The sequence below is a fragment of the Hypomesus nipponensis genome, chromosome 27 (assembly GCF_054491055.1).
Source record: "Hypomesus nipponensis isolate SF chromosome 27, ASM5449105v1, whole genome shotgun sequence".
NCBI lineage: Eukaryota > Metazoa > Chordata > Actinopteri > Osmeriformes > Osmeridae > Hypomesus > Hypomesus nipponensis.
This window is the reverse complement of record NC_140387.1, coordinates 6,620,200-6,632,102: the sequence shown is the minus strand read 5'-3', so window position 1 is coordinate 6,632,102 and position 11,903 is coordinate 6,620,200. Positions and strand designations below refer to the sequence as shown.

Genomic DNA, 11,903 nt, shown 5'->3' with positions numbered 1-11,903 from the left:
GAGTATTTATTATTAAATTTGTGTGTATCTAACCTTTTAATGCCTGAACAGTTTTGATCATGTATCAATTAAATTAAATTAAATTCATGTATCAATGCTAGGATGTCTTAGTTTGTATGAGACCACAGGCAGGCGTTATCGGTTTATCATATTGTGTCTTGCCACACTCATCAATCTTCACAACTTTCCAGCAAAATGACAGTCAACATATGGAAGGTGACACATCTAGTTTGGTTGTTCAGGAGAAATCGCTTGCTTGAAGAGTTTAGAATACTGCATGTCTCTGAGGTAAAGTGATACATATGGACACCACGTGTTTTGTATCAAAACTTTATTTATCAAATGAAAAGAATGCACCATTGAAATAACATTTCTATAAAAAAGGAACATTGGACTGCTCTACAGTGCATTACAAAACCAGCAATTGTATACAACATTGTGGGTAGAAACAGCCAGATTTTCATATTTTTAAGGTATGCAACATCTTCCCTTTCACTCAAATAAACAAAATGTACACCTTAATATTGCAATCACTAATCTAGTTTGGTTAACAACTCTAAAATGGGACAATTTAAGGATCAATTCAAAGTTACATATACTCAGGACTCCTGTCCATTGTTCAACTGTCTGTCAATGTCATCTATGAAGGAGAGAGTGGGCCAGGGTCGTGACATACACATCAGTCTGTCTCCATTTTCAACGGTGCCTGCGCTATTCGTTTGAGTTCGACTGAGGCATGCCGTAGGATCTACACAGCTGATAGCATGGAATACTGACTGATATTGACATCACTTCTACTGTCAGTAAACAGTTGACGAGCCTCCCTTCTCGCGTGAACTACGTTTCCCTTTGAACCCTCATGTTGATGGGAGAATTGAAATAAATAAGAAAAACGAGTGGATTCCCTTTATGAGTACAGCAGTAAGACTGTGTTGGAGTAAGAGCGTTTGATATTCCTTATGTCATCCTTCCCTCATAAAACAACCTTTCCCTTCAAGTGTGCATCCGTTCACTCTCTTGCACAGCCTCAAACGCCGACCCTAAAACGCAGAATGGGCCTATGCTAATCTACTCTATCCTTCCGTACGTTTGGAACACCGTTTCCAGGAAAAAGTGTGCGCTAGAAGGAAAAAGGCAGTTAGTATGCAAAGTTCGTCTCTTTACCAGCACCGCGCCCCAACGTCTGTTGGACTCTAGTTGGGGGGTGGGGGGGGTCAAATACTTCCTGGACAACATGGCTGGATACAGGACATTTACCTAGCTGAAGGGTTGTGTACCTCATTTCGGAATGATTTACCTCAGATGCACACGTGTCTGGCACTGCATGGACAACGCTAAAGTGAGAATCCTGCCGAGGAAGTCTTGGAGAGAGAAGTTTGCTGAAAGGTTCAAATTCACTTTGGAGCTTTGGGGGTTGTTCGACAGTCGAGAAACGGTCTCTTTATAAACAACATAACCATAGCGTAATCCATATTGGGCAATTGTCCACATTGGAGGGCTCCCATCCTTGTAATGGCACACTGATAGTTCATTAGTAAAACCCAATATCCCATTATCTCAAACACTGTCTCATCAGCACATTTGGCAGCCTCAAAGTCACCTTGAGTCATCCTGTGGGTTCAATGCTCCAATAGCCCACAGAAGAAAAAAAACTTCTCCTTATCTCACCACTGTCACAGAACCATTCGTTCTCTGGTACTGAGTTGCATCGCCCAGAACTCAATCCAAGTGGCTTTCAAAAGGAGAGTTTTTGGCCAAACTAGATGTGTGCTTAATATAGAGTCGCTAAACAAGTATGGGGAGGGGGGGAGGGGGGGGGGTCAACTCTCTCAGATGGTCTGTCACTAGGCAGTTCTGTGACATGACATCTGCCTTTGTTTGGCCCCCATTAGTAGGCCTTGCTTCAGGGACTCACCCCCTTACTGTTTCAGCTTTGGGAACCTCCCAACCAGACCACTGAACCATTGACAGAGTGTACACAGGCTTGCAACAAATGCACTATTTAGTTTGGGTTGGAGGGATATGAATATTTTGGAGGGTTGGTAAGAGCCTTCTCAAACCAGGCGTTCACACCAGCCTCACTTTAATTATCGCTTTAGTTTTCTCTGTCCAACTGTTATTAACAGAGACAATTAAAGACAGTAAATCCTATTTACCTGTAAGACGGTTTGTGTTGTTTCACAACATCTTATATGTGGAAATGGTGATAAAGAAAAGGTGGCAACCCTTAACAATAAGGTTCTATTAACCAACATGTAACTACATGGCGATGCCTATAGTAAGAACCTTGTAGTTACAAAGGAACTGCTATGTAATGAGGGTTCATCATGTTTTTTTGTGGGACGAGTAATGACACTAGTAAACATAAACCTTGATCTTGTTTTGGTAAAACAATCTTCAACTGTGCCTTATCCACACCCCTTAGCCCCGACACTTACACTAAGTATACTATGTAGTTACTTGGTAGTTAATGTAAAACCTTAACGGAAAATGTTGCCGAAAATCTTATGTGTGTGACCTACAGTGTTTGCAGAGATGGGACACTGTTGACGAGAGACCCAAAGGAGAGTGCATTATATGTAGAAACAGAATCGTCTGTTTGACAGGGCCCACAAGTATGTATGTATGTATTTTTCCCTAAACTTAACTAGATTTTCGAAATGGTCACATTGTCATCATAAATAATAATCAGAGGAGGACAGTAAATAATATATTATTTTTTTCCCCTAAAAAGTATCCCGTAGGGATCCCCCCCCCCCCCCCCCCCCCCGCAACCACTCAAAGTGTTAACAAGCAATTTATACTTCAATTGCTCAACGGTATTGTACAATAAAAAAACAGCAATTCATCACGTCTTGCTGTAGAGATTCTTTCCCCAGGTAAAAATACACGTACAGCATACCGGAAAATATAGAGCAACGTCTGCCCCTCTTCACAGAACACGAGAGCTCATCTGTACCCTGCATCTAGGGTGAGGCAAAAGAAACAAAAGCATGTTTTACATTTCAACAACAAACCTCAAATAAAGTGACCAAAGCGAAAAAAAGATTCACAACTGAAAAAATATAGGCACATAAAACGTCTCTTATGTCTTTCCAACAAAAGAGCCGTGTGGACAAACGGACAGAAACTGAAACAACGATGAGAAGGAAAAAAAACGAAGAAGCCGAAAGGAAAAAAGGCATCACGAAAGCACAGTCTTATGAGGAACCGGAATGATCTATGTGTTAACATTGGGGGGGTGACTGATCTTTGACTCTGCGGGCATGTGTAGGCATTAACAAAAAAAATAACCAACATATTCATCTTTCTTAGTCATTTTCCTGGTGTTTTCTTGGAGCGTGCCTCTGAATTCCAATTTTGGGAACAATTGAATAAATTCACTACATTATCCCCGGTTCTGGTTTCCCCATCTCCTCTGAATAACAATGCACAGCCCTCTCCTGACAGCCCATGTTCAAAGGAAAACGGAGACCAGCTAATAGCAAATATCAGGGTTCAAGAGTCAAATAGCAGAATATTGATGCATGGTTTGTAAGATCAATTATTTGTACATGTTTTCGTATATGCATGTCTTGCTTTGTTAGAAAGGCTTGAGGTTGTGTGCTGGGTCTTTAGTGATGCATAGCGGACATGGCAGCACATTTGAAACAAGACAACAACAAAAAAAACCTGTTTTGACAAGACTGATGTAAAAATATACTATATGGAATATGCATTGATTTTTTAATATAAAAATTGACCCCTGCACACAAGAAAAAACCCATCTTTGACTGCTTCGATTACGTTTCCTTAACAAAACCGAGGTACATGTTTTTTGTGAAATGACGGCGAGTGGAGTCCTCATCTTAATCCTCATTCTCACCATCACTTTCGTCATCAAACTATAAGCAAAATAACTTCGGCTTCAATGCACAGGTTCGATGCAGTGGTAGTGCTGTATTAAACACCCGCGGTCTGGATGGGGGGGGGGGTGAAACTACAGATTGTCCAGAGGAGCGGAGTGATATCTTCCTTTCGAAGCCTTCCCACTCCGACGTCGCCAGATGCTCGGTGATTCACAGTATGACTGAGGCCACACACTTTAACGGGAACAAAAAGGTCGCTTACATGTGTGTGTGTGTATTTTTTGTATTTTTTCGGTTTTCGCAAGGTCCGTTTGGCAACACCAACACGTCGTGTCCTCTGATGGGAGAAAGGCTAGCACATAGTCAGGGAGGCGGTTTGGCTGAGCAGCAACAAGAGACAATGGGCTAGGACGAGGAGGAACAGTCACAGTTGGGCGCAACAGTTGATCCTGGCTTGCAGGGGGAGCGGAAAACGCGGCGGCTGTAGCCGCCGACTCATCGATAAGGGAAGTGGGTGTAAAAGAACAGGTTTGGCTACATCCCGTCACCAGGCAACTCGGGTCCAGGGAACCTGTGGTGGCTGAGGCAACGGTCCACACAGTAGGTCCAGTTGTCACACACACACACGCGTCCTCGAAACCCCAATCATCAAAAACAACAGGAAGTAAACCAAACAAAAGCGAACCGTGGCCATGTCGACGGACATCGAAAAAAGGGACGGCTTAAAGGGAAGTCAATGCGTGGGGGAATATGAAAATATTTTTGTCGTCGTCTCGTGTCTCCTTTCAGGCGAGAGGTTTCGTGGTGTGTGTACAGGGTGTGTGGGTGAAGGGTGCGAAGGCTCCATGAAGGTCCTGGCACCTTTACCTACCACCCTCCCACTCCCTGTCTCCATGCCAGTCCCCTGAGGGAGTCCTGCTGTGCTGTAGTGATGGGTGGGTCTGTTGAGGCCTGCCAGCTGTTAAAAGGCAGAGCCGGTGATGGCATTGAGCTGTTTCATCAGTCCTTCCAGGCTAGCCATTTGTTCACTCAAGTCGTCCTGCTCGTAGACCTGAAGGAGAAAAAAACAGGAGACCTGAATTCAATGGAAGTGTCTGTGTTTGCAGGCCACGTTGTGGGAAATGAAGGAAATGACAAGTGGGGACAACATCTAGGATACTGGCTGTTTGATTTTATTAAAAAGATCCACAATCTACAAAGTTGTAAGGTTACATGTTTATGTATCATACACTTCTATGTTACAAACAATTCAATGACTTGGTCTGTGCTTACATTAGCTTAACAACTCAACAATATATGGTCCTAAAAACCCCTTTCATTGACTCTTTTAGTCCTTATGCCATTTGCCTGCAATATATTTCCATTGACTCTATAATCCATTGTTTTCAGTTCTTGGTAAAACCAGTGATATAACCTTCAGGCGTAAGTGCATCCATTCAAATCTGACAGTTCCTCTGGTGTGGGTCAATGAAACCATTTGCCATTTCCATGTAAACAGTGTCAATCCTACACCCACGTTATTGTGTTGGCAGGCAGGTTATTGCTCCCTGACCATCTGCCATAGTCTGCATTAGACCAAATAGCAAACAACTTATCTCTCCCCTCCCTCAGTTAAAACACAAACTGTGGAACAATCCAGTAGTATTGCCCATCACTTGGCTATACTGTATGTGTGCTTGTTGGAATGTCCACGTCCAATGTACTTGTGATTTATAGATCAGTCAGCAGTACCTTTGTGAATGGCTGCATTTTGTCAGCCAATCCTGCCGCAGCAGTGAATACTAATGGGTTGGCACCAATAAGGAGCTGTTTCAATGAAACGCTTAGACATCAAAGTGGGAGTCATGAAAGAGTTTGCTCTAATATGCTTTATGAGGTTTCAAACAGACAAATTAAGCCTCCCACTGCAGGGCCAGAACCAGTCCAGTCACTCCAGTACCACCCCGACCGAACGTATGAACCAGCAGAATCCATGGCATACACTCCTATGGCAGACTTCCCACTAACATGTCCTGGGTTCTCCAAAAGAGCTTTTCATCCGGCTGCGTTTTCCCTTTACGCTCAATTAACAGGACACTCTGGGAGCTCGATTTCAGAAAAAAGGGGGTCATATTTTATTTTCCAGATTAGGCGCAGTCCGTTCTGATCAAAGAGAAAAACACACGGGACCCAATAGAAGTGCGAGGGGAGGAAAGATGAGCCTACAAAGTGTTTGATCGATGCCAGCCTATTTATTTGGAGAGACTCCCTCGGACTATCTGGCTGATGAGAAAAGGCCAGATCAATTACAAAGATATGTGAGATGGATAGCAGACCGCTGACCTTTTCCCTCCTCTCGTCCCTCCCTCTCTCCGGCTCCTCTTGCGTTCTCTCGTTACCCCCCGCGGCTCCCCGTGAAGAGTTGCCGCGCGCAAGGCTTCACTTGCCAACACTGGAGCGCCGTCTAATGTCTCGTCGACCTTATCGTTATTGAGGCGTTCATTTTTAATGGTGTTTTGTCTGCGCCTGTCCCTCCTCGACGGCGTTTAAAAGCCGTCGCGTTTTCGCTGGCCTCGTCGCATTCGATGCACTTCTTTAATCTGACAAGACTGACATGTCTCTCACAGGTTTAAGTAATGGTTTCTCTGATAGTCTCTGATATTTTATGTGAGGAATAAGAGATAGGGAAGACAGGCCAGAACAGAAAAAATACCAAGGTCCAGAGTATGAATTTTGAGGTCCAGAGTTATTCGAAATGGCTGTGAGCACACCAGGTGAGCTGTCCGCTAGCCAGTCTTAGTGTAAGTTTGTTCTGCTCTGCGATTTGATTCCTGATGTCATCAGGGATGACAGCCACTATAATTAGGGCCATAGTTAACCAACGTACTGCAAATGTAACACACGTAGAAGTTAGGGGATTCAAAGAGTCGCAATTAGACATGCAGGTGCTGAAAGGTCTACTCTCGACTTATCTGCGGTGGGAAATTCATTAAAACACATTTTAGGATCTTCCTGGCAGCTTAAGATGAAAGAACTGCAATTATGAACAATCTGTCTCTGTCCCTACAAAAAAGGAACTTCCGTTTCATAACGGCTGAAAAAAGGTCAGTATAACTTTGTGGAACTGGAAGACGTCAAACTCAGCCAACACTGGCCATGGTTCCGTTTACGAATACTCTAGCCACACAAAGAGAGAGTAGAATATTGTAATAGATTTTTGGGGGTGTTAACAATGACAGAATGCTATTTATACTGTAGCCAAGCATGTTCAATTTGCGTACGAGCGTGCGGTTGGTTCTCAAGAGTACGTCGTGTGTCACGTGACTCACATTAGCGGCGTCCTCCGGCTGCTTTTGGCCCTCCTCTGCCAACTCTGGGGCGGTCGGCACGGAAACCGGGAGTAAAGGTGAGCGGGCCTTGCCGGCCTGGCCGAGAGAGGCTGTCTTCACCTGGGGCTTGGGGAGACTGGCACCTGGGAACACAAAGAACAACTCTCAAGTCCATGGACCCTTAGAGTTATACAGCGTTGGACGTATAAACAGCACGCGGGAAAGGATCCCCCCTCTCTATGGTCGGTGCTTCGAGCCCCGACTTGAGTAAATGCGATGGAGAGGTTGGCGAGAAGGAAAAGGAAGAAAGTGGGAGAAAGACCAAGAAGGGCAGAGGGGCTGCTAGATGGACAGCCGTGGCGGGAAAGAACAACATAGGCTGTTCCGTTGTCCATCCTATCTCTTTCCCCATCTTAATTAGCTACCTGAACGCCTTCAGCTCTCGAAACAGTGCGGAAAAACAAACTGAGATTTAGGCAGGCAAACATGCAGACGCGTAAACAGACAGATCAAAAGGTTACTCTAACTCGAGCCGAAAGCTGTGCGAAAACGTGTCCTGGATACGCACGTTCTGGTTGGTTCTCTCCGCTCTGGGAATGAATATCCGCGCGTGCTATGGCCACGTTGGCAACATTGGAACCTCCCACACGTCTTCTGTGTTCCTGCATGCTTTTGGACAAGCTAATTGCACTCTCGGCGCCCACGGTTGGCCTCGCTCTCCATGGACACTGGAGCATGCAGGGCGACCGAGCCCATCCACAGATGATTAAGCTTAATGAGATGCTGCTTTTCGGATTTGAAAAGTGCCAAATCACTCACCCAGGCCCGCCTGCATCTCATTCGGGCCCCAACTCCACTTACAATCACTGCTATTGTCATTCCCCTACAGCAGGAAAAGGAGAGAGTAACAACAGAGGCCAGCTGGACAGGGATTACGGCAGATCTGTTATAACTTCTGTGTGTTGCTGGGTTTGGTCTGCGAGCAGGTGGAGGAACGATGAATATCAAGTGAGCAGCCATGGCTCCAAGCCTGCCATGGTCGTCCCTGCAGGCTATATTGCTTTCCCCACCAGAAGCCCTGGTAGACTACAGCGCATATTCCTATACTTGACTTTGCCATGTTTATGAGAGGAAAGTTCTTGATTAAGCACGCATTGAATTTAAATCCCATTCATTTGTATTCAGCGGACATCCAAAAAGTTCCCTCGGGGGAAGAAAATGTAAATTGATTGCACAGTATCCCTCTAAGGCTAATGTAGATTTGAATTCAGGACAGAATTAATCTGTGTAGGAAATCGCTGATTAAAGATTAAGGAAAAACAGACTTTTGAATGGTAGGCTGATCTATTCAATATGGTCCTGTGACCGAGCTCTAAACACCATGGCCTCAACCACTTCCTTTTTCCAAAAGTATTTCCGGCACTTTCTGCCTCATATAGTCTGATAGAGACCGTTAGAGAGGGACATAATAGGCAGGGAAAGAGGGGATGACATGCCGGAAATGGCCAGGGCCGGGAAATCAAACCCGTGCCCCCTGGGGCAAATCCTAAGCCTATGTCCTATGCGCTCTACCCAGAGAGCCACAGGGGTCCTCCCGGACTCCCCACATCTACAGTACTCAAACTTTCCACACCACCAAAGTTGTGTTATTGATTGACACACTGTCGCTTCGAGCCAGGCCTGCAGTGCCACTCATCCTATCCTCAGACAATCCCCATAAGAGCAGGCTCACTGCATTGGAAACCCCATCGGTAAAATCCCGAACGAAGCTCACTTGATTGGAGTTGTTTCAAAGAGAGGTAAGAAACATTTATAGTGCCGGTACGATCTAGAAAAGGGACCTCTTCTGTCCAATCACAATTACGGGTGAAGTTGAAAAAGGTTGCAATTGCAATGTGGGTGGAGTTCTAAGTGTCTCACGATGATGATGATTTAGAAGTGTTCACGGAAGAGGAAACTTCCGGTATACAGATTGAGTCTGGTTTAGAAAAAGGAAGCTGGAATATATACACTATATCTCCTTTGTACATGAATGCAGCATCTTGGACCGGCTGCATGAACTAAGTTGTAGTTGGTACATTTACATTTACATTTATTCATTTAGCAAACGCTTTTATCCAAAGCGACTTCCAAGAGAGAGCTTTACAAAAGAGCATAGGTCACTGATCATAACAACGAGAGTGGTAGTAACAGGTCTGGTCAGATGGAGATATTTTGGGCTCACCTCTTTAAACGGATGGAGCTTGGTGCACTAAGCTGTCGTTCCATACGGTTCTGTACTCTACATCCCTTCCTGACCTCTCATAAACCCACGAGGCTCGTAGACTAAAAATGGTTTTGAAGTATTTTTAAGTGTTTAAGTGACTCCGCTTTAAAACCTGCTGTATAATCAATCAATGTCCATTCTTATCAACCAACTCTCCAGGGCCGAAAGTTAAGTCTGACAGGTGCTATGATATCACTCAAGCTTTCTCACCACAACACCTGAGGAAAAAAAAATCAGGCCCTTAGGCTTGGCAGGGAAATGAAATTGGCGGCCTCTGGAAGGTAAACATTCTGTGGACACTCACAAATGGAAGGCTGATATGCCTCCTGGTCTGAGCTGCCTGTCTGCACCTCCAGGTCGACTCAATAGATTCCCTCAAAGGAGGATATTCATCGATTCTACCGGCTAAAATGAATCAAGTGTGAAGTAAATATACTGTAAAACGATTGGAAATGCTCCCCTGTGCTATCTGGAGCCTCGAGGCTCTCTCTCTCCCTCTCTCTCTCTCTCTCTCTGTCTCTCTCTCTCTCTCTCTCTCTCTCTCGCTCTCTCTCTCGCAGACACTGCTTGGCTTAATGAGCAAAGCGATTTCCTGAAGCGGGGAGTTTGACTTTGAGAGTGAGAGGTACTATTGTTTGCAGTCATTTTGAGGACAGTCTTACCCAGGTGATATCTGTGCAATCAGTATACAGTCAACTCCGTTATGTTTCCTGACCTCGGGGCAAACACCCGATTTCTGTGAGTTCTAGGAAACGCAGTCTCGGAGAAGTGCAGTGTCAGGAGTGGCCATTGTTACCGTTCAGGGTATGTTCCCTACGTACTGCAACCTTTCGCTCTGAGGTCCGAGTAGCAGTCTGCGCGAGTCTGTTTCATGCCTGCTTGTCATATGGACGTCTGTTTATCCTCCCAAAATACAATGTGGGCTTCCCTAATCTACTCCTCGTTCCAGTATATGAGGTCACCTGACATCCTTTTCCACCCAACATCCATCATTGCCGGAACAACAAAAGAAGGAAAAAAAAAACGGGTTTATTGGCCAACAGACTGGCCATACAGCACAAAAAGGCTTAGGGGAAACCAATTAAATGATGTCTGGCATGGTACAGGCTAGCAACGGCATCCGTATCACTGGAAGCCTCGCTAACTGTAGTGGCTGAAATGAAGAGGATGGCGTTCGAGACAGGCGTCTGTGTTGTCATCCTGGCTATGAGCTGCTCAGGTGGGGGGAGGCAGAAGAGAGAGGCATCACTTCTCCAAAGGAGTGTGTGTGTGTGTGTGTGTCCCAGCCTGCCTCCAGTGTCGGAGGCGGTCGGAGGATGGGAGGAAAAAAACAACAGAATCGATGGTAATCTCAGCCACCTGAGCATACAAAGTTCATAATGGAGAACACATTCACAAAGCCTCCCACCTACACGCATGAGCACTCGGGCAAACACACACACACACACGCATACGCACACCACACACACACACACACACACACACAGTTCAGTGATGATGATCACGAGAGTACTCCACTCTCCCAGCTGCAGGCTGTCGGGGCAGAGTAAGAGAGGTGGACTCAGAACTGGATCACACCGGTTTCTCCCGCCTCTGGGTAATATTCTGCAGAGGGTCTCGCGTTTGAAAAGAAATAACTAAGGATGACAGAGCTAGCAGATAGTAGTACACAAGCAGAACTAGTATTTGACATTGTCACTTGATACAACAGAATTGTATCAGATATTCAATGCAATACCTCTCATTTTTGGAGCGGGGGAGGGGCTGGATTAATAGAAGCAATATGTTCATAATACACGTCGATACTCCCATTCACGGGCCCAACTACAACATCTTTAACTTAACTTAACAGCACTGCAACCAGACACCTCCCACGCCAACCACTCACTTGACTGGGGCATCATGGAGGTGTAGACTTTGGGGTCGATGGTCCCCATGGGCGGGGGCAGGAGGGGGTTGGCGAAGCTGCGGAGCGGGTGCGTGGGCCGCACGCAAGCGGTGGGGATGGTGCGGCCGCTGGGGGCCTCCTCCGGGCCGGCCAGTTCCCCCGGCTGAGCCCCGACACCGCCGCCGCCGCTGCTGGTGCTGGTGATCAGGGTCGGCTGTTGCTGCTGGGCGGCGGTCGCCGCTGCCTCGCTGCCCAGCGCTGGAGGCACAAACGCAGAGACACGCGGGGAGGTTTGTGAGCGAACGTTCAAGGAGGTCCTTTTTATTTTATGCACCGCGTATACACACCAAAGGGTCTGTGTGTTTGCGCGTGGTACAAAGAGCCGCAATGAAAGACGACGGAATGAGCAAGCAAACCAAAACGAGAGACAGAGAGAGATCAGAGAGAGAGAGAGAGAGAGAGAGAGACACGGGTGAGGAAGAGATCAGAAGGAGAGAGGAACAAACAGAGAGGAGTGGGGGAGAGTTCAGAGAGAACGCGATGGAGGAGAACATGTTTTTACGCTCGACAGTATGTTCATGGCCACTCCCACA

General features: G+C 46.0%; 1 protein-coding gene across 1 annotated transcript in view; it reads right to left on the bottom strand.

Annotated features, from left to right (window-relative positions):
• Positions 1–2,829: 2,829 nt before the first annotated feature.
• The window catches only part of dcc (DCC netrin 1 receptor), a 93,910-nt gene continuing 84,836 nt past the window's right edge, over positions 2,830–11,903 (bottom strand). The window contains exons 27-29 of the mRNA XM_084694270.1: positions 11,311–11,568; positions 7,157–7,299; positions 2,830–4,899 (exon numbers count right to left, since the gene is read on the bottom strand). Coding sequence (XP_084550396.1) covers positions 4,810–4,899; positions 7,157–7,299; positions 11,311–11,568 — 491 coding nt within the window. The 3' untranslated portion in view covers positions 2,830–4,809. The remainder of the gene's footprint in view (positions 4,900–7,156; positions 7,300–11,310; positions 11,569–11,903) is intronic.